Source organism: Martes martes (genome assembly GCF_963455335.1).
Source record: "Martes martes genome assembly, chromosome: 6".
NCBI lineage: Eukaryota > Metazoa > Chordata > Mammalia > Carnivora > Mustelidae > Martes > Martes martes.
In genome coordinates, this window is record NC_137893.1 from 82,456,344 (window position 1) to 82,483,885 (window position 27,542).

The 27,542-nt window shown below is 33.8% G+C and overlaps 1 protein-coding gene across 2 annotated transcripts in view; it reads right to left on the reverse strand.

The window, feature by feature from the left end:
- Window positions 1–8,918: 8,918 nt before the first annotated feature.
- KPNA5 (karyopherin subunit alpha 5) overlaps window positions 8,919–27,542 on the reverse strand; it is a 52,903-nt gene continuing 34,279 nt past the window's right edge. For both annotated transcript variants that reach the window (XM_080806426.1, XM_080806425.1), the window contains 6 exons: window positions 22,113–22,276; window positions 20,094–20,172; window positions 17,289–17,414; window positions 16,366–16,493; window positions 12,684–12,862; window positions 8,919–9,650 (listed from right to left, as the gene is read on the reverse strand). In XM_080806426.1, coding sequence (XP_080662552.1) covers window positions 9,463–9,650; window positions 12,684–12,862; window positions 16,366–16,493; window positions 17,289–17,414; window positions 20,094–20,172; window positions 22,113–22,276 — 864 coding nt within the window. In that variant the 3' untranslated portion in view covers window positions 8,919–9,462. The remainder of the gene's footprint in view (window positions 9,651–12,683; window positions 12,863–16,365; window positions 16,494–17,288; window positions 17,415–20,093; window positions 20,173–22,112; window positions 22,277–27,542) is intronic.

Below are 27,542 nucleotides of genomic sequence, written 5' to 3' on the forward strand. Positions count from 1 at the left end.
CTTAATCTAATATGGCCAAAATAGTATTTTAGCAAGTAATCATAATATAAACAACATATTTTACTTTTTTTTTTGCTTTTTAAATTTTTAGATCCAATGTAGATTTTACATCTCAAACACTGAATTTTGATCAGAAACACTTGGTCTATATTTGACTTCATAAAATGTACAGTAAAAAAATTTCCCCTATCCAAGTTGTTCCAAATATACTTATGTTTTGTAATAACCAAGTAAAGTTATCAGTTTTTATTTTTAACTTGATTAAAATAAAATAATATTAAGTTCAATTTCTCAGTGGTACTAGCCACATTTCAAGTGCTCAAAAGTGCAGTGTTATATTTATATACTTCTATATTATTTGAGAATAGCCAAAGTTAAAAATGCCTATTTTAAAGCCTAAAGCAACCAATAAAAAATGAAAAACAAATATAAGAAGTTATAGTTAATAAGTCAAAAAGGGGGTGAAATGGAACCTTAAAAAAATACTTAGTTAATCCAAAATGAGGTAGAAAAAGCAAAGCAGTCCCCACCCCCCCCAAAAAAGGACAAAAAACATGATGGTAGGTCTAAACTAAATCAATAATCATAATTGTTAATGATATATAAACACTCCAGCTGAAATGCAGATATTATCAGAATAAAAATGCAAAACCTGTATGTTGCCTATAAGAAATCCACTTTATAAAGGAGGAAATTGATTAAAAATAAGAAGATGGAAAAGATATACCACGCTAACATAAAACTAAGTAGAAGCGGCTGTAGTAGATTTTAGAACAAAGAATATTACCAAACATAAAGAGGGTTATTTGGTAAAGGGGACAATTCATGATAACCAATGTGTGGAAGAAACCCAAATGTCCATCAACCAATGAATAGATAAATAAAATGTTATAGCCATACAATGGAATATTATTCAGTAATAAAAAGCAATGAAATATTGATATATGGTACAACATGGATAAACATTGAAAACATTATGCTAAATGAAAGAAGCGAGTCTCAAAATAAAATGTTCTACAATTGATTGTGGTGACAGTTACACATCTATATGAATACAGAAATCACTGAAAGCACTAAATTGTGCACTTAAGTGGCTAAATTGCATGGTATGTAAGTGAATATCTCAATAAAACTTTTTTTTTTTTTTTTTTTAAAGAAAGCAGCATGTCCTTGATGCCCTGAGCAGGGAAAATTTAATGTAATAAGATTATGTAATGAGGGACTGGCTGCTAGAGGTAAAGAGAAGTCTGATAAATAACAGGAGGAGCAGATGTGGGGAACAGCCACCATGTCCAAGGAAGGAATGAATTTGGAATAGGGCTCTCTCTCTAAGCCAAGATTCAGACCTCATTGCTATTCCTGGATGTCAGCTAGGTTCTTTGGGTGTCTCAGACTGAAGCTCGCAAACTGAAAACTGTCCGCTGAGGTGCCAACAAAACTCACTAGGAAGTTGTTCCCAGGGGTGCTGGAGGACTCCCTAGAATGTTGCTTGCAAGTTGCTGCTTAATTTCACTGAGAAGTTGCCACTCGGGTGCCTGCAACGTTCCTTGCAAGCCTGCCGGGGCACCAGTGAAATGAGCTGGGAAGTCACCTCCTGAGTGCCTGTACAACTTGCTAGAAACCAGATCAGGCGGTGGGGGACCATCTAAGTGGCTCAGATGGTTGAATGTCTGCTTTCGGCACAGGTCATGATCCCAGGGTCCTGGGATCAAGCCGCACATCGGACTCCCTGCTTGGTGGGGAGCCTTGTTCTCCCTCTCCTTTTACTGTTCCCACTGCTTATTCTTTCTTACTGTCAAATAAATAAATGAAATAAAGAAATAAATAAAGGAAAGGAAAGGAAAGGAAAGGAAAGGAAAGGAAAGGAAAGGAAAGGAAAGGAAAGGAAAGGAAAGGAAAACCAGATGGGTCACTGGGTAACTCTCCAGGGAGCTACCCATGAGTGCCACTGAACTTGCTGGGAAGCTGATTGGAGGAGCCAATGAAACTTACCATGAAGTTGCCTGCAGAAGTACCATTGCAACTACACTGGAGGTGAACCCCGTTAAGTCTTCCGCACAATGGCTGAGCATCACAGGAGCAAAAACTAAGGAAAGCACACTTGGAGGAGGTCAAGACACTTCTTCCTTCAGTGTCTCTCCAGTGCCTTCTATTGACAAAGCTTAACATCATGCCACTTGGCAAAGGAGAAATGTTTACAGGGTCCAGTACCAATATCACAAAGTAGGTTGAGGAAGGGTACATTTGGAGCTTAAAAGCAATAAAATGATAAATGACACATTGGGTATATCTTAAAATGGGTTCAATGCTAGAAAGTCTATTATTCACCGTATTAACAATGTAAAACCATATGCTTATTCATGATGCAGAAAAAACACCAGATAAATTTCAACATCATTCAAGTTAAAACAGAACAAACTAAAATCCTTACTTTAGAATAAAACTCACTTTTTAAAGCTGACAAAAACTATCTACAAAAAAAACACACAAAAAAACAGTCAATTCTCATTACTCATGGGAGTTATCATATAAAGTTGCTGCAGACACTGAATTAGCAAGTACGGAATCATTACTCCTAGAGGAGATACAGGGTTAGATTCCCGAGGGCCTCTGGTAACATTTTTGCCAACTACTCAATACATAATCTGTTCTATGTGTGTTTCTGTTTAAAGACTGTATATATGATTCATTGACATTGAACTCACAGCCTACAGAACTGTAACTAATGCCTAAACAAAACCTAGGTAACATAATGTGTTAAGACACATAATTGTTTTCAGGGTACCTTGGTGGCTCAGTGGGTTAAAGCCTGTGCCTTCAGCTCAGGTCATGATCCCAGGGTCCTAGGATCGAGCCCCGCATTGGGCTCTCTGCTCAGCGGGGAGCCTGCTTCCTCCTCTGTCTCTGCCTCTCTGCCTACTTGTGATTTTTGTCTGTCAAATAAATATGTAAAATCTTTAAGAAAAAAAAAGACACATGACTGTTTTCTTGCACTTAGGAACACTAGACAGCACTTCAGCATTATACTTGGGGGCCTTTTTAAACAGCAAAATCAACCAAAAAAAGTGTAAGAAATGTGGCACTAAGTAGATCAGGAAAGGATAGTTGTTTATAGTATAAAGGCTGAAATAAGCAAGCAGAGCATTGTTTTGTTCAACCTCAGCTGGGAACATGTGCCTTGGGTGACTCAAATTTTTTGCCACTCTACACAATGTCCACAAGTAACCTTGAAAATGACCTGAATATTGATATGGGGGAGTAGGGAAATTTGATGATAAAGAATCTGCAAAAACCAAGAGAAACTACACTGACTACATCATATTTTGTGGTTCAACATTAAGGGTGTTAAAAAAAAATTTAAAATGCCTGCTACTACTACAATCAATATTGTAATAGAGATCCTACATAGTACAATAAGAAAAAGAAACAAGGATTTGAAATGAATGTCATTATTCAGGTAATTTTGTCTACAAAACCCCCAAATCATTTATAAATTGGAATTTGACAAGGTTAGACATGATTAATATATAAAGTTCAATTACATTTGTATACCCCGGCAGCAAGTTAGAAAATTTTGGGTAACAAAAGATAATTGTTTTACAACAATGAAAAACATAAGGGTCCTATCTTAAACTTTAAAAATGTGAATGATCTTTGTGAAGAAAACTACAAAATTTATTTTTTGAAATACAGTAAGGGAACTCTAAGTAAATGGCAAGCTTTAACTTCTTCATGGATAGTAAGAGTATCATTAAGTTATTAATTCCTCCAAAATTGTCTAGATTAAATTAATTTCATCCAAAATCCCTATGGGGCTCTTAACAGAATTTGTGAAGTGAATTCTTTATCTGAAAACGCAAAGAGCTATGGCAATCCTGAAGAAAAAACAAGATAGCAGACTTGCCTTATCAAATAATCATGTAGTCAAAAAATGGAATTGTATACAGCAAAGAAAATGAACCAGACACATGCATCAATGTGAATGAATCTCAAAAAATGTTAACATTGAGCTAAAAAAAATCATGGAATATGTAAAATATCCCATTTTATACATTTCAAAAACAGGGAAGTGAAACTATTTTAGGGATTCGTAAACATGAAATAAAACAATGAGGAAAAACATAGGAATTATGAACACAATCCAGAGTAATGGTTACAAAGGACTGTAATTTAAGTTGGGTAGTGAATATATAGGCGTTTGTTATTCAAACTGTCTTCTTACACGTTATCCTCTTTGTGTATGTTTTATAATAAAACAATTTAAAAGATGGATTGCTCAGAAAATAGCGAGTCATGTCAAAACCCTAAATAAAGTGTATTAAATTTTGTCATGCTATTTTAGCTTTTAAAAACATGTTAACCATAACTGAAAAAGAACAGGAGAGATCCCTCAAAAGTAACCTGTAAGTTTAAAATATTCAATTTTTAAATAATAGGCATTTTTGGGCATTACACATTAAATTCCCTCAACTGCCTACTGTCTCCAAATTAAAATGGTTGTGCATTAACTACTGAGCATTCCAAGTTATTTCATGGGGTTGTCCCCAATCGACATTTTAGTTCTGGTGGTGCTTTATAGCCAGTGCAATTATTTGAAAGTTCTATTTCATAACAGAATGGAAAATTGAAATGTTAAAGTGCTATTAATAACGATATGATGGGGGCACCTGGGTGGCTCAGTGGGTTAAAGCCTCTGCCTTCGGCTCAGGTCATGATCCCAGGGTCCTGGGATCGAGCCTCGCATCGGACTCTCTGCTTGGCAGGGAGCCTGTTTCCTCCTCTCTCTCTCTGCCTGCCTCTCTGCCAACTTCTGATCTGTTTGTCAAATAAATAAATAAAATCTTTAAAAAAAAATAATGCTATGATGTATGTTTCCTAAACAAGCTACTGAAACAAATATAAAAATTATTTAATGTGCTGAAAAGGGGAAACATGTGCTCATTGAACTTAGTCAACTCTTCAAATATGAAAGAAAATTAAAGAACTTTTTTTTTTAAAGATTTTATTTATTTATTTGACAGAGAGATTACAAGTAGGCCGAGAGACAGGCAGAGAGAGGGGAGGAAGCAGGCTCCCTGCTGAGCAGAGAGCCCAATGCGGGGCTCAATCCCAGGACCCTGGGATCATGACCTGAGCCGAAGGCACAGGCTTTAACCCCCTGAGCCACCCAGGCGCCCCCAAAATTAAAGAACTCTTAGGAAATTAAAGAACTCATAGGAAACAAACAGAGGGCTGCTGGAGGGGAGAGGGTGGAGGGATAGGGTAACTGGGTGGACTATAAGGAGGGCATGTGATGTAATGAGCACTGGGTATTATATAAGACTAATAATCATAGGCCTCTACCTCTGAAACCAATGATAACACATGTTAACTGAATGATATATGTTAACTGAATTTAAATAAATTTAAATAAAAATGTTTAAAAGTTTAAAAAAAAGAACATATATAAAATTGAGCAAACATATCATTAAAGGATGTACTTAGGAATTTCTGGGAACGGAATGCCATTGCGTATTTGTCTATTGCTTGACTTGTACATTGTATTTTCATACATTTTCAGGAATTCATTTGTCACTAGAACTGCAGACTGCTTTATTGAAAGTACCCTAAAAATAACATACAATTACTTTCACTATTCTGTGATTAATCTGTTTCAAATACTGAAGGAAAGGAAACCAGGCAAAGCAAAAAACAGAGCAGCAGCGGTGAACAAAAATACTAGTCTAAGGAGGCTTAGGCTTGGCTACAGTGAGGACCATGTATCCCAGAGTTCATTAATAAATTAAATCGGACATTCCCTCTGATTTCTGTTCATCAGGTTTAAAACTCTACCCTTTAAATAAATACATTATGTTGCATTAAAATAACAGAAAAGGAAAAAATAATCTCAAAACATGTGCATGTCTGCTAACTGCCAAAGCTTGAAATACAAAGACAAATTTGATGTATAGCACAATATGTAAGTTCTAAAATAAAAGCAACACACTGCTTTATCGAATATGCTACGAACAGCAATCTGACTGGTTTTAGAAAGTGAATGGAATTATAATCAATGAGGGCACCTATTTTTGTTCCATTAGGAGTACACCATCCTAAGTGAGAACAAATGAAATAGAGACATTTATATAAATGCAATTGTAAAATAGTATTTTATTATTTTTAATATAGTGCTGTAACATTTCATAATATTGCATACTGCTCAAATGTTGGTTTATTTAGCTAGGAAAGAATATCCTCCCCTCATCCCACTCCCCAATTCAGAATTTAAAGACACATTATACTTGTAGAGCCCTACCATATTGGCTCCTAATGTCACATTTTGTAAAACAGTAATGCTATGAACTAATATGAGTAAAAGTTAACAACAATTACTTTGATTTCACAGTTTCACAAAGCAGCCAGTAGATTGCTGAATTCAGAACAGCAACAAAAATTCACTAAGACTTTGAATTAGAGTTACCTTTTCCATAACGCTCCTTAAGAAAAAAATACGAGGCAAAGGTAATGCTTCTTTTAGTCCTTTATTCAACAAATCAACCTTTACCTTGCAAATAATTTTTACAGTTACCAAATGATGTTATTTCTGTGCCAGCAGACTTTTTATGTGTTTGGTTTTTTTGTTTTTGTTTTTGTTTTTTTGCTTTCTTGTTCTGGTGCTACCAGTTAAGTGAACAAAATGATACTAAAAACTAAAGTTCTAGGAACACCTTTCAAAATAAAACCTGTTAAAGAAAACCAGGCTAGTCAGTCAGTTACTTACAAATATAAAACAAGTAAGCATAATTGCATAGATTAACTAGAATTCAAATTCAGACAAAATAAAACAATGAATTTAATTAAATAAATGTAAAAGGCTCTTTCAAGTGTTTTCTTTTTTTCCATTAATGTTGCATGCACTTCCCTTTTACAACATGTTTTAATTTTTTTTTTTTTTTGGCACAGTTGCTCTTGAATTTAAATATATGTTTTTAGGAAAGCAAGTTAAAAAAAGAGATTTTTTTTCCCATAAGGTAACTGAAGATTAATGAAAATACATTTTGGAGCATTTTAAATATTTTATTTGAAAAGTGTAGTCATATATAAAAAAAATTTTTAGTAACAAAGTATTTGCTAGTCTTGGCTCAATGAAGTCATCAGCATCTCCATAGCTGGTCCCAACTATTAGATAGATACTCACTCCCTCTTGCATTCAAATCTAATCAAATTAATTACCCAAATAACAGATCTAAGAAATTAAATATGATTCTATATTTAGATGCTTAAAAATATGGTCATATTCTGTGTTAGAAATAAAAGATTTTACTGGCAAAATTTAAAAACTGTCTCCTCAAAAATCGTTTTATATGTGTGTGGGTATGCACACACATACGTATTATTTTTCCTTCTATAAGAACTATTTTGTTTGAAAGACTTGGCTTATTTATTTATGTGACTACAGGGTCCTCAAAATAAAAGCAGGCACAGCTGGTTAGTTTATGAATTATGCTGGATTATCAAGTTCAATTGATTAGAAAGAGTGGAAAGAGTGGAATACCCTGTCACCTGATACTTAGAACCATCTGTACCACAAAAAAATGTTTATCTCATAAATTCACCATCAATTTGGTAATCTTTGATATAACTACCCTGTTCTTTTGACTATACATAACACAAAAGAAAAACTTTTTATACTAAACTTTCTAACTCCCACTACAATAAAAAGGGCACAAATACAATCCTCTACTTAACAATATATAAAAAGGGGTTTGGCAGATACAGTCAGCATTACGGACACCATTCAAACCTGTATTTTATAGCTGTAGGTTTTAAGTGTCTTGCCAAAAGCATAGTTTCATGATACATAATTTACAAAGTGTCATACTATTTAAAAGTATTACTATATACATTTTCTTCTTGTAACATGCCTCTGATTTCCAGCAGAAACATTATAAATGCTATCATAAATGAAATCTTTCTTTACAGAATAGACTATGAATCATATCAAAAATGCTTTAGTTCCCATCTTAAAACAGTTGTATACTAATTTTTAAATAAGTATTTTAGATATATAATTAGAAGTGTAAATAGCCTGCGTATAACTATAAATGAAAAGACTGAGTTCAACAGTACCACATCTGCTTAGAAAGCTCTACCAAGTACATCACTGTGAAAATAACACACAGACACCATTTACATATGTATCTATAAATAAATATATATATACTTTTCCTATTGAAACTTTTGTTAAAAAGCTTCATGGTTTGAAGAGGCTTTTGCTGTTAAAATGTAAAACATATACATTATGTTGACCAATCTGATACAAATGTAACTTAATACACTGATTTACAACAAGCAGCAGTATGGCCCTCCAAGTATTATGAAAAATGAAAAAAAAATTCCTAGTACAGATTTCAACTATATTAAAGAATCCTTAGCAATTTTCATTAGTGTCAGCCTTTAGTGTCTAAACATTAAGACCATTTAATAAAATTTAATATATAACAAGGTGACTTCTTCAGGATAATTTTGTCATTCAAGTACCTAAGTTTATTATTACACAAAAAGTGAAACTTTTCAATGACTGCTCTGAAAAAAATCAGAGAAAGAATTACAGTATTATTTTTGCTATGCAGCACTACTTTAAATTCATGATGGCATCTCTATCATGATGCTTTTTAAAATGAAGAGTGAAAAAATAATAAAACACTATTTCAAAAATGGTAGCATATTTGGTCAAAATACAAAATATACTAATATAATAGCATTTACATGTTAAAAACACAAATATTTAAATGTTGTGTAATCATCTTAATGTGTTCAACATGAAGAACAGCTTTTCTCTTCACAATTGCCACATTTTAATTGATTATCAGTACAATACTTCTATGTTTTATAAATAAATTTTACAGGTTTTCTGTTGTAATTTTTTTTTTTTTTTTGCAAAGTATAACCTACAGCACAGTGATTTATAATTTAAGGTAATAGATATTTTCACATTCTAATTTAGCTTTTACACTATTTCATGCTTCTGAAGCTTTTTTGTTTTTGCTTCAAGATAGAGGTAGATTTAGTAGATTGGGCATGTCAGACTTACTGCCAAAATGCAATTATCAGCTGTACTGCCAATGTGCAGTTTCCAAGATGCGAGAAAAAAAACTCAGAACCATTATATATAATACTTTATCAAAGTTCTCCTTTTCAAGCTTAAGTTATTAAATAATTTCATATATATTTAATTGCTCACAAAGTTACAAAAAATAGGTAAGACAATAAAAACACAAATATACGCACACCAAAATAAAAAAAACTATAATGAAAGATTGCATCTGAATGGAAACTTCTTTTGTTTTGCTTTTTAAAAGTGCATCAACTTTTTCCTTTTCTGTTCTATGTAAAAACACAGCAAACATTCCTACTGATATTGTAACAAAGAAGAGATCTCTGAAACTATCCTTCATAGCCAGTAATTTTTACCCGACCAAGTTAAAGTTGAAACCCTTCCATTGGTGCTTCCTGCTGCTGAAACACGAACTGTTGCTGACTTTCATCCACCTGAGGTACAATGCTGGGGTCATCTTCCTCTACACCAAAGTAATGTTCAATCAGATCAAAAGCCTTTTGGTAAATTTCCTGATTTTCATGGCTTTGCAGAAATTCAATTTTATCCAGACCTGTTTTATATATATATACATATATAAAGAAAAGTGTTATATGTGAACCAAAATAATGAATCCATAGCATCTGTCAGTCTATCAGCAATGGGGCTGTTGTTCCTATCTAATTTTTGCACATACTGAGAGCCAACACAATTTATGTCTTAGACTTCAAGAATGACAGCATAAGGCAGTGTGGTAAAAGCACCAGCCTGGGAATAAAAAGATCACAGACTCTACCTTGCTAGCTGTGTGATTTTGACCAAATAAGTTTGGTTTCTCTATACTTTAGTTTCTAAATTTTAAAATCAATTTCTCAGTTTTAGATTATGTAACTCTATATGTCCTTTCCAGAGTAATTATGCTATTTATAAAAGGCACAAAAAAGGAAAAGCATCAAAACAAACACAAATGAAGAAACAAAAGGTGAGCAAACTAACATACACACATTCTCTCAGAGATAGAATCCGAGGAGATCAATATGGAATGAGTATTATTTACAAATCCAATATAGCTATTGTATAATATGTCAAAAGTACAACCTATAAGTGAAACTGAAAAAGCCTATTTTCACAAAATAAGCAAAATCTAGAGCACTCTATTTTATTGCCTACAAGAAGAAAAATCTACACTAAGTCTGGGTGATGCTGAATATATTTTTCATTTAATTACAGGTAAACCTCTTCAATTGTATCATCGCAGAACAGTACTGAAGTACCAGCCAGAGCAACTAGGCAACAAAAAGAAATAAAAGCCATCTAATTCAAAATGGAAGAAGGAAAACTGTCACCATTTGCATGCTATTATATACAGAAAATCCTAAAGACTCCACCAAAAACCTTAAAACTAATCAATGAATTCAGTAAAGTAGCAGTATACAAATAAAATTAGTACAAAAATCTATTGCATTTCTATACATCCAGAACAAACTATCAGAAAAAGAAATCCCATTTACAAGTGCATCAAAAAGAATAAACTACCTAGGAATAAATTTAACCAAGGAGGTGAACGACCTGTACATTGAAAAATATAATGAAAGAAACTGAAGACAATACAAATAAATGGAAAGATATTCTGTGCTCATGGGTTGGAAGAATTAGTATTGTTAAAACGTCTATTCTACCCAAAACAATCTACAGATACAATACACTCTGTGTCAAAATACCAATGGCATTTTTCCAGAAATAGAACAAACAATCCTAAAATAAATATAAATATATTTGAGAGAGAGAGAGCACAGAGGGAGAGTGACAGGGAGAAGCAGACTCCCCACTGAACAGGGAACCCGCTATGTGGCTCGATTCCAGGGCCCCAGGGTCATGACCAGAGCTGAAGGTAGACACTTAATTGACTGAGCCACTCAGGTGCCCCTTTATTGAAGCACACAGAACCCCAAACAGCCAAAAGCAACTTTAAGAAAAAGAACAAAACTGGAGACATCATACTCTCTGATTTCAAACTGTAATAATAAAAGCTGTAATAATAAAAACTTACTGGCATAAAAATAGATCGATGGAATAGAGAGCCCAGAAAGAAACCCACAAATAAAATCAATTAATTTACTACAAAGGAGCAAAGAATGTAACATACAGTGGGGAAAGGGCAGTCTTTTCAAAAAATGGTGCTGGGAAAACTGGACAACCACACACAAAAGAGTGAAACTGGGCCACTAACATATACCGTACACAAAAACAAACTCTGAATACATTACTTGAATGTAAGATCTGAAACCACAAAAGTAGAAGAAAACATCGGTGATAAACTTTTGACACTGGTCTTGTCGATATTTTGGAGTTGACACCCAAAGCAAATACAACAAAAGTCAAAATAAACAAGTGGGATTACATCAAACTAAAAAGCTTCTGCACAGCAAAGGAACCCATCAACAAAATCAACACAATGAAAAGACAACCTACAGAATAGAGACAATATTTGCAAGTCATATACCTTAAGAAGTTAATGCCCAAAATATATAAAGAACTGAACACCAACTCAACACCAAAAACAAGCAATCTGGCTAAAATATGGGCAGAGGACCTGAATAGAAATTATTCCAAAGAAGGCAGATATCCAACAAGCACCTGAAAAGGTGTCCAATGTCAGTAATCATTAGGGAAATTTAAATAAAAACTGCAATGAAAATAATTACCTCACATCTGTTAGAATGACTATTACCAAAAAGACTAGATATAACAAGTGTAGGTAGATGTGGAACAAATGAGACCCTGGTGCACTGTTGGTAGGAATGTAAATTGGTGCAGCCACTATGGTAAACAGTACAGAGGTTCTTCAAAAATTAAACTACCCCCAAAAAACAGAACTACCACATAATTTAGCAATTCTACTTCTGGGTATTTATCCAAAGAAAATGCAAACACTAACTAGAAAAGACATCTGCTACCCCAATTTCACTGAAGCACTATTTAGGGTGGTCAAGATATGTGAGCAACATAACTGTTTACTGACGGATGAATGGTAAAAAGAAAAAAAAAGTGTACATATGTATACAATAAAATATTCACCCATAAAAAAGAATATAATCTTGCCATTTGTGACAACATGGATGGACCTTGATGGCATTATGCTAAATAAAATAAGCCACAGAGAGAAAATAATCTCACACATATGTAAAATCCAAAAACAAATAACAACAACAAAAAATACCGAGCTCATAGATACAGAGAATGGACTGGTGGTTGCCAGTGGGTGAAGTTGGCAAAATGGGTAAAGGAGGTCAAAAGGTACAAACTTCTAGTTATAAATAAGTCATGGAGAAATAACGTACAGCATGGGCACTAGAGTTAATAATACTGTATTATGTATTTATAAGTTGCTAAGAAAGTAAATCTTACAAGTTCTCATCACAAGAAAAACATTTTTTAACTGTATGGTAATGGTTGTTAACTAGACTTACTATGGTAATCATGAGAGTTATACAGCATATACAAACATGGAATCATTATGTTGTATACCTGAGAGCAACTTGTAATGTTATACATCAGTTAAAAAGAAGACTTGACTGTAATGATACATTTTGAACTGACTGCTTACCGTATGCTTCTTCAATGAGAGCACAGTATGGATTAATGCCTATTCCATTCTGCTTAGATTCTTGTTCTCCAAGACGTAAAATATTTTCAAGTCCATTTAAAGCCACTTGGACTATTTTAGAGTCCATAACAGTCAACAGGTCACAAAGTGGTTTAATGCAACCTAAGGCTACCAAATACCTTCAGAGTAATTAAAAAAAAGAGGGAAAAAAAACATTTATAAAGACTAAAATATTATTTATAGCAAATATTCTTCAGTGAACTGTTCAATAAACAATTAAGAAAAGGATCTTTATACAAACTCAAACATTAAAATATTTAAATTTTCACTTACATAGGAACCTGAACACTTTTTACTCTATTTTCATTCAACATACTTAGCAATAAATGAGATTACAAATATTACAAAAATACACATACAAGTAAATCGTTACTTGGGCTGTTTCTGCATGGCATATGAATAGTATTAAGAGTAACAGTGGTTTCAAGGTGCCAATACTTAAAAGTGAGTCTATAGGCACATACTGGAGTCATATGGAAGTAGGCAGAAATGAAGAGGGAGAAGGGATACCTAAATCAAATTTCTCACAAAAACAATCAAAGCTGATGCTCTAAAATACCACCTATGTTTCAGAAGCAATACTGAATACTGAATACTACACTGAATAATTTCAATAAACAATGTTCACAAAGTTATTCCATTCATTTTTTAATACTTTTTTCTTTTCTAGTTTTTATTAGCTCCTTTCCATTCTCTGTAATATAAACAAAGTAACTGATTTATTTAGTTGGCAAAAAGACCGTTAAAGCTAAAGGAAAAAACATGTACTTGTTTGAAGCCAGACTGCATGGCTTCAAGTCCCGATTCCACTCCTTATTAGTTGTGTGACTTTGAGTGACTGCTCTGCGCCTCAGTTTCTCCATCTTAAAATGGGGATAATAACAGTACCAAGCTCAGACAGTTGCTACAAAAATACAGTTAAGCATTCAATAAAAGTTAGTTTCTTTTTTTCTTTTTTTCTAAGATTTTATTTATTTATTCTACAGAGAGAGACACAGTGAGAGAGGAACAGAAGCAGGGGGAGAGGGAGAAGGAGAAGCAGGCTTCCCGCTGAGCAGGTATCCTGATGCGGGGCTCAATCCCAGACCCTAGGATCATGATCTGGGCTGAAAACAGACACTTAATGACTGAGCCACCCAGGCACCCCCAAAAGTTAGTTTCTACTCTCCTTTTTTTTTTTATTACATACCTTCACTAGAGCACTCACTTGCCATATACTATAGCTAATCAATATATTTGTTGATTGAATATCTCTAAGAGGTATGAAGTTAAAGGACATAAAATACATGAAGGTATCGGATACACCTTGACATTTAATAACTGAAATGACTTAGCACAACAACTGGCAATATCAGACATTCAATAAATATTAGTGGTATGCATGCTGAAACTAATCTGTGATCAAGATCTCCTCCCATATATGTAGAATTAATGAAATGGCGAAAATGGTTAGAAGAAATAATGATCTCAGTTTGGACACTTGATTCACACCAATAAATTTAAGTAATAATATATGGACTAGACCTAATAATGAAAATAATTAGACAAAGAAACTTTGGTTCCCAAAGCAGATAAAAATAATATTAGTTGATAAAAAAAAATGCAAGCCGACCCTCCTACACTGTTGGTGGGAAATGCAAGCTGGTGCAACCACTCTGGAAAACAGCCTGGAGGTTCCTCAAAAAGTTGAAAATAGAGCTACCATATAACCCAGCAATCGCACTACTGGGTATTTACCCTAAAGATACAAATGTAGTGATCTGAAGAGGCACGTGCACCCGAATGTTTATAGCAGCAACATCCACCATAGCCAAACTATGGAAAGAACCTAGATGTCCAGATGAAGGGATAAAGAAGATGTGGTACAGATATACAATGGAATGCTATGCAGCCATCAAAAGAAATGAAATCTTGCTATTTGTGACAACGTGGGTGGAACTAGAGGGTATTATGCTTAGCGAAATAAGTCAATCAGAGAAAAACAATTATCATATGATCTCCCTGATATGAGGAAGTTGAGAGGCAACGTGGGGGGTTTGGGAGGTAGGAAAGGAATAAATGAAACAAGATGGGATTGGGAGAGAGACAAACCATAAGAGACTCTTAATCTCACAAAACAAACTGAGGGTTGCCAGGGGGAGGGACGTAAGGAGAGGGTGACTGGGTTATGGACATTGGGGAAGGTATGTACTATGGTGAGTGCTGTGAAGTGTAAACCTGGCGATTCACAGACCTGTACCCCTGGGGCTAATAATACACTATATGTTAATAAAAAAATTAAAAAATTAAAAAAAATGCAAGCTAGAACAAGGGGAAGATCTTGTTTTATTATTCTTTATATGCATAACATGAGATGGAAATGTAATGGAAAAAGGTAGAATGAAAGAGATGTTATCAATATATAAAAATATAAATCTTAGACATAAGATAATAGCACAAACGAAGGCAATAAGGCAAAGCTCTCACAACAAGTTATCTCAAAATCCTCTCAGTGATTTGTAAAATAGCTAGCAGCTCCCTTCTTGCTTTATAAATTAAGACATAAATTAAATACTCATTAGAAAATACTTTCTAAACAGTCACTTCAAGAAACCCAAAAAGTCCTGAGTTTCACAGACAAATCCATAGAACAAAGATTCCGTAGGAAGTCAGGCTTTTATGCAAGTGCAAAGTAGAACCTTGTTATGGGGCAAAAGAGAGTAAAAAGCACAAGATAAAAAGAAATTTAGGAACCAATTCTGATCATAAAGGTTGTGATGATTATAAATAACAATGATAATAGTAGCTAATCTTAGTAGAGAACCTAATGTTTAGGTACCATGTTAAGTGCTTTAAATGTATGAATCCCATTTAATTATCAGGAGATTACCATAAGGTATTATCTGTTATCAAATTCACTTAAAAAATGAAGGAACTGTGGATGAGACAGGTAAAATGACTTTGTCAAGGCCACACAACTTTTACTGAAAGAACAGGATTTGAAAGCAGCCTGACTTCAAAGCCCGTGTACCTAGTATTTATGTTGTTAGTAAAAGAAACAAGTAAACAAACAACAAAAGGCCTATCAAAAAAGCTACTGTGAAAAAGAAAAAAAGAAAACAATTATAGGGAAAGAAAAGATACCAGCCACAGGTAAGGCTAACAACTGACTAGGAGAACATTACTATATTAACAAATGTCTATTTCAGTATTATCTTTTATTTTATTTTTAAAAATTATTTTAAATTAAGTGGATGTTCAAATTCATTAGCCATTTCTATATAATACAGTTATATGCATGTGACCCCAATAGTATAAAAAAATATTTAATGTCCATTAGAGTATATTTTGCCAATTAATATAAACTGTACTTTTTCAGATTTTTAATCTCTGATTTTTCATAAATAGTCTGCCAAGGCAACTGATGTTAACTATCCTTTACTGAAAAACATAAAAAACAAAAAACTACTATGAATGAATAATATAACTGATATAACAAATGCTTTCATTTCACATTAAAAATGCATTTTAAACTGACTTAGAAATAATATTTTAGTTTCATCAACAAATAAAAAGTATGTAGTACTTCATTTTATTCCATGTGCATTTAAAAAAATAAATATAAAAAAATCCTGTATCACACCTTATTTGTTCTGGAGTACCTCCTGATGTTGCATTAGTTATAGCCCAAGCTGCTTCTTTCCTGGTGCGAAACTCTGCTTTCTGAAGAATCTCAATCAAAACAGGAAAAATATTTGCATCTATAACAGCCTGAGGAGGAAAAATGATACAACATAAACAGTCCCAATGCTATTTTAAAAATGTTGTAAGTAGGCAAAATGTAAGACCCATCGGCTTTAAAATGACTATTTGGAAATAACTTTGGAAATCTTTCTAATCTTCCAACAAACTTTCACATACTTTCAAGACTGGAAAATATATTAACAGACTATTAATTTTAAAGATGATAAAGCTCAGTTGGTTAAGGGTCTGCCTTTGGCTCAGGTCATGATCCCAGAGACCTGGGACTGAGCCCCACATCCTGCTCCCCGCTCAATAGGGAGCCTGCTTCTCCCTCTGTCCTTCACCCCACTCATATTCTCTCTCTCTCAAATAAATAAATAAATAAAATTGTAAAAAAAAAAAAAAAAAAGATGATAAAGCACAAGGTAAATACTTGATCAAAATGGATAGGTAATTTTTGACTCAAGAAGCCTGATAAGACCCTAATAAATCATTACTTAAAAGTTGAGAGGAAGATCATTACCAAACTTATTTAAAACTAATAAAAATCAATCCCTTTTTAAGACTAGCCTTATGCATCCAGCACTGTGGGCAGTTTTATACACACACACACACACACACACACATAATTCCTCACTAGACTACTATAAATGAATGTTATTATTTTAGAGGAGAAAAGACCATGTTCTGTAAAATACTTTTCAAGAATTTTTTTTAAGTAACTCACTAAAAAAAAAAAAAAAAAATCATTCATAAAATGCTGACTTTTGTCCAAACTGACTTAAGAGATCTTGCTGTTTTCTTAGATCAGGAAGGATTTACCTGAATCTGAGCTCTATTTCCAGCAGTGATGTTAGAAACAGTCCAGCAGGCTTCTTTTCTGATTGATTCCTTTGGGCTACTCAACAAGTGTAAGAGACATGGTAATGCAGAGCAATTCAAAATTACCTGAAAATAGAAATCAGGAATGGTAACAAAGTTTTATAGCAAAAAACTACACAAAGATAGGCTAGTGATTTATAGAAATAGAAAAATCACTCTTGAAAAACTAAATTAAGAAAAAAGAAATTCATCTCAAAGTAAAACTTAGGTGCTTGCTACCTTCTACTCTCCCACTTCACCAAACATGCTGCAGTAAAGTGCTCTGTCAAACCACTAAAATGCAAATAAGCAGGACACTGAGAAGTGTGTCCCTCATGTTTATGAATACACTCAAGAATTCAACTGATATGACACTTCAACAGAGATTTAGTGACTGATCATGATCCAACCTCTAGTTTTACCAAATGAAATAAAAAAAAAAAAAATCAAACATTTTGAAAGTACCTGACTCCAGAATAGGTAAGAAACCTCAATGTACAGAATAAGTCAATTTTTTCATTAAACTTTTTTTTTTTACTGTTCTGCTTTTCTTTCAGAACATACTAAAGAAGTACGTTCTGGGGGCACCTGGGTGGCTCAGTGGGTTAAAGCCTCTGCCTTCAACTCAGGTCATGATCCCAGGGTCCTGGGATCGAGCCCCGCATCGGGCTCTCTGCTCAGCGGGGAGCCTGCTTCCCTTCCTCTCTCTCTGCCTGCCTCTCTGCCTACTTGTGATCTCTGTCAAATAAATAAATGAAAATCTAAAAAAAAAAAAAAAGAAGTACGTTCTGAGCAGAGAAAGACAATTATATGGTTTTACTTATATGCAGAACATAAGGAATAGCATGGAGGACATTAAGAGAAGGAAGGGAAAGATGAAGGGGATTTTGGAAATCAGAGCAGGAGATGAACCATGAGAGACTATGTACTCCTCTGGGAAACAAACTGAGGGTTTCAGAGGGGAGGGAGGAGAGGTGGGGGGAATGGGTGAGCCTGGTGATGGGTATTAAGGAGGGCATGGACTGCAGGGAGCACTGGGTATTAAATGCAAACAATGAATCATGGAACACTACATCAAAAACTAATGATGTACTATTTGGTAACTAACAAAACATAATAAAATTTTTAAAAATTTTAAAAAATGTAAATTAAAGTGAAAGTAAAAAAGTAAAATACTTAGTTTTTAAAAAAAATAAAATAAAATTCCAAACAGAGGGAGTGCCTGGGTGACACAGTTGGTTAAGGATCCAAAACCAAGGTTTTGGTTCAGGTCGAAATCTCAGGATTGTGGAGACTGGGTCCTGAGTTTGGCTCCATGCTCTGTGAAGAGAGTGCTTGTCCCTCTCCCTCCCGCTCTGTCCCTATCTTCCCTGCTAATGTGTGCTCTCTCTAATAAATAAATAAAATCTTAAAAAAAAAAAAAAGGAAGTATGTTCTACTTTGTTCCTTTACATCTTTATACTCTTCCTTCCACGGTATAATTCATTATGTTCCTATTTTCAGAATACCCACAATGATTTACATTAAATTTACTTGGTGAAGAATGTATGAAGCAGTGTACCAAAATTCTGCTGAAAAGTGTTATGTTTAGAAGGGCATTTTCATTTAAAGAGCTATTTTAAATTAATAACTATCAATTACTAAGGATCAACTGTTTAATAACTAAAATACCTAAATAGGACTTGAAAAGATTAAACCTGAAAGATAAGATGTAAATTAAAATAAAGTTTAAGTTATGGTGGCAAACAAAGGAGAATCTAATGTGTTACAGAGTTTCAGTTCCTATCTTCAAGAAAGATTGCTCCATATCTAAAGTCAATTGTGATCACACCTTTTCTGGTATCTCACTATTCTCCAAAAGACAGACAGACAGACACACACACACACACACACATAGTTACAAATCCGGAAAGTGTTTCCTTGCTATCTTTCTTTCCATTCTCGTAATCTAGGTCTTCAATCTACTATAAAAGGCCCTCCTATTTCCAACCAACCCCATGCTTAAACTATAATCAATCACCCTTTCACTAACAGGTCCTTCTCCAGTCAAGCTTAATGTCTCTTAAATACAACTCACACGGGGCACCTGGGTGGCTCAGTGGGTTAAAGCCTCTGCCTTCAGCTCAGGTCATGATCTCACGGTCCTGGGATTGAGCCCCGCATCCAGCTCTCTGCTCAGCAGGGAGCCTGCTTCCCCCTCTTTCTCTGCCTGCCTCTCTGCCTACTTGTGCTCTCTCTGTCAAATAAATAAAATCTTAAAAAAAAAAACACAACTCACACATGTCTGCTTCTATACCTATGTTCACATAAATCTCTTCTAGTTTACTTAAGTTCTTCCCCAACTTAAGGATATAGCTTTAATTACAACTTCTTTATGGAATCTACAAAGATTTCAGCACAGTGATCTCTTTTTTAAAGTTCTATAGCATTTACTGACCAATCAGTTCTCAAGAAACATACACTGATAGGTAATTTGCTTTGCTTTAATATATATTTTCTCCTCAATTTTATTTTAAATCCCTCAAGAGTCAACCTACTATCTTGTACTTCTTTGTATCGATATAGATCTAGGACAGTGCTTTCACATATAGCTATTAAAGGCTGATCACTTATTATCAAGAATATGCTTACTGTCACATTACAGATGCTTATAAAATTATGGTAATGCTAAAGTCTTGATTAATATATAACCAAGTAGTATAAAACTAAATAAATTTCTTAAAATCCATTATCTTAACAATTTATCATATTAAAGTCTGAACTCACCTGTGTTTGAATATCATCACCAGTCACAATATTACCAACTGCTCTTAATGCAGGAGATACAACTTTATAATCATTATGCCTAAAAATAATAAAAATATGAACTTACATACTATGCAAGAGTTAAAATTTACAAAAGAATTGCAAAAATAATACAAAATAGTCCTATATATCTTTACCCAGAGATCCCGCCCAAGTTTCACTAATTATGCCAGTAATACTTCTGTAATAAAGAATCTAATCCAGGCTTATGTATTATACCCAGTTGTTACGTCTCCGGTCCCTTTTAATTAAAAAGTTTCTATTTTTTCCTTTATTTCATGATCTTGGCATTTATAATGATCATAAAGCAATTGTTAGGTTTTGTCCAACATTTCCTGATGATTAAGATACAAATTATATACTCTTAGTTAGGATATCACAAATGCAACCATCTTTTCAATACATAGGATAGCATCTGATACCTGTTTTGTCCACAATAGTGGCAATGAATTCCAGTCACTTAAAATGGTGTCTGTCAGATTTCTCCACTTCAATATTACTGTTTTTCCCTTTATAATTAATATTTTTGAGAAGATACACTTTTAGACTATGTTAAACCCCATTCCTTATGCCACTTTCACCAATGACTACTTTCACCACCTCTTGATGTGTATTGTCTGAATTATCAATATTGTTGCCAATGATAATTTTGTAATACCATCATTCCAACTACATGCTTTTCAGTCTATTGATCTACCTACTTATTTTAGTGGGGCTTGTGAATTCCTATTTTATTCAATGCTATAACATATTACTATAATTTATTTTAATGCTCAAATCATCTGAAGCTTGGAAGTTGAACAGCAGGAGTCCCTGCAAGCGGGTTTGTGTGTTCTTTTGATAGTTCTTCACTTTTTAAGCACTTACTACTTTCCGGGTTCATCTTATTTTTTTTCTCAATCCCAGCCCTAGGATCAGCCATTTATCCAAGAATTTTGGTTCCTGTTAATGAAGAGTAGCATTTAAAAACCAAGACCTGGTGTGTTCAGCTTTTTAGTATAGATGTATCACTACTCCCACGCCCTTTAAGAGGACGCATTATTTCTACATCTCTCTCTTTATGTTGAAAGCCATGAGTTCACATTCTCCAGTTCTAATCCAATACCACAAAATTATTCTGGCTTTCCTCCTTTCCATATTTGTATCTCCATTCTCTTAGAATAAGAAACTGGCTTCTGATCCAGCTAGGCTGTTATCCATCATGTGTTGCTCCAGCCTGCTTGTTATTCCGCTCTAGTGGGTGCCATCCTCAAGCTTGAGCCCTGATCCCTCCATTGGACCTGCCTGCCTACCCTTCTCAGATGTTGTCTTTGGAGTAGAGCCACAACCCTTTCTCAGACCTCTCTTCTTTGTGCCATCTGCTTCATTTGAGCCTACCTAATGGCTTTTTGACAAAAGGAAGTAGTATAATAAGTCTTTTTAAAGAAAAAGATAAAGAAACTATCATTTTAAAACAAATTCTCTTACAAGTTTTTAACTTCTTATATAAAAAATCTGTTCTTTTTAGAGAAGGTAGCAATAATAGTCTAGCAAGTAAAATACTAAAACAAGTGAAATACTAAATGGACTTTTACAGAAATTAGTTACTGTAATGAACAATTACAGTTACTGTAATGAACAATTAACTAGAAAACTGGTTCTGTACAAGCAGGTACCAAGTTCTATACTTCATTAATAATATGTTGTACAATACTCTAGGAGGTAATGGGCATTCCATATATACCTGCTGAATTAAGTCCCTGCCAGTAATAAGAAGATTAAAACCAGTGAAATACATTCACAAAATGATAGTTCCAACTAAGGATGGGATACAAATTTAAGATGGTCAACTTTTCACATTACAGCTGTTCTAAAAAATGAGGCTGATGGCTTTTCAATACTTCCTGAAGATAGTCCCTTTTAAGATCTTTATAAGACCATTACTCTAACTGCTAAATTTAGTACACAATCATACAATTATTAATCATAAATTATAGTTACATCAAAAGTTCCACCAATCTTCGACAGACTCCAGAATCAATGACTGCTTGAATTTTATCATTGGGTCCATCAGAAAGATAAGAAAGGGCCCAGCATACATCTGCTAATACATCTGGGTCACTGCTAAACAACAATCGTGACAAGACATTTAAGCAAGGTGAAACCTGGAAGAAAAGAAAAGAGCCAATATTTAACAATTTTCCCTGTTTAAGACCAAATTTCTTTACGAAAAATATAGAAACCCATTTTAAAATAAAAATTCAATGCTATAAAGATGCCAGAAAAATTAAAATGTTCTATTGTCTTAAAAAATAATGATCATATATGAGAACATGTAACTGATTGTTTCCAATTAATCTTTTTTTTTAAAGATTTATTTATTTTAGAGAGAGAGAGACAGCACAAATGAGCTGGGGGAGGGAAAGAGGGAGAAAGAGAAGGGAAGCAGACTCTCCACAGAGCAGGGAGCTCAATGCCGGGCTTGATCCCAGGACCCTGAGATTATGATCTGACCTGAAACCAAGAAGTGGATGCTTAACCGACTGAGCCACCCAGGAGCCCCTCCAATTAATCTTACATTAAATAAGATATGTGGTAATTTAAAACTTTTAAGAGTAACGAAATACATGTTTGAGAACCCCATCTTTAAATCACACACATAACATACCCAAAAAAGGCATACCAAAATTAAGAGAAGTAAAAATGTTTTAGTTAACTAAAAATGTTTAATTTTTTAAGTGTTTAATATGATCATAAAATATGATCTAACTGAAATAAACCTCACCCTACTTATTACATGTACATTACTAGAAACAAATCTAATAATCAGTTGAGGACTAAAGGTGTAGAAAATACAAAAAGAAATCTGAAAGGTTTTTAAATGAAAGTCACTAATAAACTGTACTTCTTAATGTACTGAAACCCTGAATTTTTAATTAAAAAAAAACACATACATGACAAGAGATTTTAATCCCTCTAGCAATAATATTACAACTACTTAGTTGTGAAATGAGCATATCACTTCACCTCTCTGAGACTCAGTTTCCAAATCTGTGACACAAAGGCTGAATTAGAGAAATTCTATGATCCTTCCTTTCTCAAACCAGACAGTCCTAGATTCACTAGCTGTAAGACCATGGGCAAATTATCTAACATTTCTGAAACACAATTTCTTCATTTACAAAACAGGGATAAAACAATATTGTTAAATTACTAAGAATGCATGTAGCATCTTAGAACAGTATCTGACATATAGTAAGCACAGAGATATTAGCTCTTTTTATTGCCATGATCAGTATTGATTCTACTATAATCCTTAAAGTTTTTTTAAAGAGTTTTTTTTTTTTAAGATTTTTATTTATTTATTTGACACAGAGAGAGAAATGGCACAATCAGGGGGAGCAGCAGGCAGAGGAGGAGGGTGAAGTATGGGATCATGACCTGAGCCAAAGTCAGATGCTTAACCAACTGAACTACCCAGCTGCCCCATGTTTTTTGTTTTTGGGTTTTTTTTTTGTTTTTAAGATTTTATTTATTTATTTGACAGAGATCACAAGTAGGCAGAGAAGCAGAGAGAGAGGAGGAAGTAGGCTCCCTGCTGAGCAGAGAGCCCAATGTGGGGCTTGATCCCAGGACCCTGGGTTCATGACCTGAGCTGAAGGCAGAGCCACTGAGCCACCCAGGCGCCCCCTTTTTGTTTTGTTTTGTTTGTTTTTTTTTAACAGCAACCTAAAGTATAGCTCAGATAAGAGCTGTATACTAAATTTAGATATACCACAAATAAAGAGTAACGACAGCTTTTTTAAGATTCTAGTACTTAAGATAAATTTTCTCTTTACCTCTGCTTTAAAGATTGCCAGTACATAAACTATAACCTTCTAAAAATAATTATCTATCTTTTCATTGGGCCCTTGTGTCAGGATGACACTAGGGCCCATGAACAAAAAACAAAGTTCGCTTTTTAAAAAAAATTTGTAATAGATGTGTTTGTAAGTTAATAAAACAAATCTGTACAACTGGATCCTTCCCAAACAATCATGCCTTCACCCTTGTCAATGACCTCCTCCTTCCTTGAACAGAGAAATGTGAGAATCATTTTTTAAAGCAAATATAAATTTTTGAGTTAAAAAATAAGCATACAGATCTGTACCTTTTTACTGATTTAAAAAATGAAGCACTACAGATTTCTAGTTTTAAGGGAGCAAAATAAAACCATTTCTGACCCACTGTCTTCTCAGAAACAAGGAAAAGAAGAAAGTGAAATATAAATCCCATTTCTAAGGAATACAGCAGACATCTGTAATCATGCCCACAATATATTGTGGACAGGATTATGAGAAGAGAAAGGGGATACCTCAATGCCTGGAGAGGTAACTACCAATAAGAAGAAAGCTAATTTTTAAAAAAAGGAGAAGAAGAAAGCTAATTTATCCTGCAACAATCAGCCCAAAGAGCCTAAAGAATCAAAAGTGCCAAAAAGAATCAAAAGATTCTTTTGTATCAAAAGAATCAAAAAATCAAAATCACGGAGGGCACAGAAGAGGAATGGTGCTAAAACAGAAAGAAACCTTAAAAGGTTAAATGAGAAACCTGTTAGACTATAGGTAGGTGTCTAATATTCTTAATGCTACCAAAGACTACAGGTTTATTTTAAGGAACTGAAAAACGAGAAGTGAACTATAGAAACTGAACTTTGGGGTATCAGATATACACGAGTTTGAAATAAAGCACAAGACCAGAAATTACAGATTAAGTAAAAGTTTACATACTGACTGATGAAAGCCTCTAGTCCTCTTCCAAAGTCCAGCTCGCCACTCTCCAGTAGTATTATCTACTCTACACCTCAACCCAATCTATTCACTTTCCAGCAGAAGACTGGAAAATCTGTCTCTGGAGAAACGAATGGTCTCAGAAAATACAGAAATTCTGAGTTCCTCAAAGAAAACATGGTTTTGCTGCCCAATTACTCTATAATGAAGCCCAAGAAATGACGAATCTAAACACTCACCTCTCTATCTATTTTTCATTTTAGCTTTTAGTGTCTGCCTCCTAAGTATGTCCAGTGTGCCCAGGATCACCAGTTATGTGAGATTTCCCAGTAAAAAAAAGACTAAGACAAAGAAACCATAAACAAAACAAAAACATACAGAGAAACAGACACCAGAAAAAAGAAAACTTTAGAAAAATTATAAATCCTCAGGTAGATAATTTGCTGAGTCCATAAAAAAAGCTGTAACACCAATACAGAAAAATTCCACCTAAAGATGAGTAATCAGAGAACAAAAAAAATCCTTGAAAATATGATTGTGAAAATAAAAATTTCAAAAAAATGTGAATGATAAAATCTCTCATAGAAAATCACAGAAAATTTATCCAAAAAATGTCTTAAGCCTTATTAATGTGAATTACAGTAAGTTTGGAATACATAAATTAAAAAAGTCAATGATTCCTAACTGAGGAGTTTATATTTTGGTGGAAGAAAGATTTTTTTAAAAATTAAATATATAATACATTTTTTTTAAAAAAGATTTTATTTATTTATTTGACAGACAGAGATCATAAGCAGAGAGCCAGATTCGGGGCTCGATCCCAGGACCCTGGGATCATGACCTAAGCTGAAGGCAGAGGCTTAACCAACTGAGCCACCCAGGCGCCCCATATAATACATTTTTAAAAACATGTAATATATTAAAAGTTACTAAGAAAAAAGTTAAGAGTAAAATGCGGAGGTCAGTGGCTGGGGCAGTAAGAGATTACATTATTATGTAGGGTAGTCGCAGTAGAGCTCACGGAAAAGGTAACTTATAAGCAAGCACTTACAGAAGATGAGGAAAATAATGCAGATATTAAGCATTAAGTTGTAGGCCAGTAGTTCTCAAAGTGTGGTCCATGGACCCCTGAAGGATTCTTGAAAACTTGGGGGGAAGATGCCAAAACCATTTTCATAATTATACTAACACATAATTGGTCTTTTTCATTTTGTTGATATTTGCACTAAAGCTACAAAAGCAATGGTGGGTAAAACTCAGCATAAATCAAGGCAGTGATACCAATTTACCTTGTAGAAGCAATAAAAATTACTAATTTTATTAATTCTCAATTTTTGAATACATGTCTTTTGAAGACATTGTGAGATGAAATGGGAAATATGCATACACACACACACATACATATAAAATACATTTAAAAAATATATTTACTGGCCTATTTGAGAACCAACTGCAGATATTATCATGGTACTTCACCCCTAAAACTTCAGCATGTGTCTCCTAAGAAAAATGGCATTTCTTTACATTCTTCTAAGACAATAATTTACAACCAATTACAACAAAATTTTTGTTACATCCAAAAATTTTTCATTGGTACAATAATATTTCTAAGGTCTGAAGCAAATTTAAATATTTTAAGCTAAGACTTAATTTTGATCCATGATCTCATCAGTAATTAAACATTGCATTTACTTGTTGTATCTCATTAGTACCTAAAAATAAAGTCAGGTTTATTGAAGTAAAAATTACAGTAAAAATAATTCTTTTTAAGGTACAGTTCTAGTGAGAGTTCCGACAAATACATTCAGTTGTATAGCTACCACCCACTCACAAGACAGAACATTTCTATCATCTCTGAAACTACCCTCCTGTCCCTTTCAGGCGATCACTGATCTGATTTTGTTTCATAGTTTTGTCTTCCCCAAAATATTACGTTAATGAAATCATACAAAACGTAGCATTTGTGTGTGGCTTCTTTCAATTAGCTTAATTCTTGTGAGATTCACTCACATTGCTGCATGTACAAAGGAAAAAGCTTCTTCCTTTTTATTGTTGAATCACAGTCCACCTTATGAATGAAACATAATTTGTTTATCCATGTACCAGCTGATGTATGTTTGGGCTGTTTCCAATTTTTGGTGATTATGAATAAAGCTCTCATAAACATTTATGTACAGGTCTTTTTGTAGACATACTATGTCCTATTCCCTCGGTAAGTACCATATTCCTAAATAGCAAAATAAGAAACTGCCTTCTTACTAAAGTGTCTGTGCCATTTTACATTTTTACCATCAATGTTTAAGAACTTCAGTTGCTATCCATCTTGTCAGCACTTGGTATTATTAGCTTTTTAGATTTTAACCATTCTAATAGATGTCTGCCTTTACTGTTTTTTAATCTTGAATAGCTCCTCTGCCTATTTGTATGCTTTCACACCACTGATACTTTTAAGAGTCCAGGACATTGATTTCACAAACCATTCCTCACTTCTGATTTGTCTTACTTATTAGATTAGATCTAATAATCTAATCATTATTAGATTCAAACTAAACATTTCCAGCCAGGGTGTTACATAGGTGATGAGGTGTTATTTTAGTCATGTCCATCTAAAGGGACATAATATCAGTTTTCCCTTCATTAGTAATGTTGAACTTAATCATTT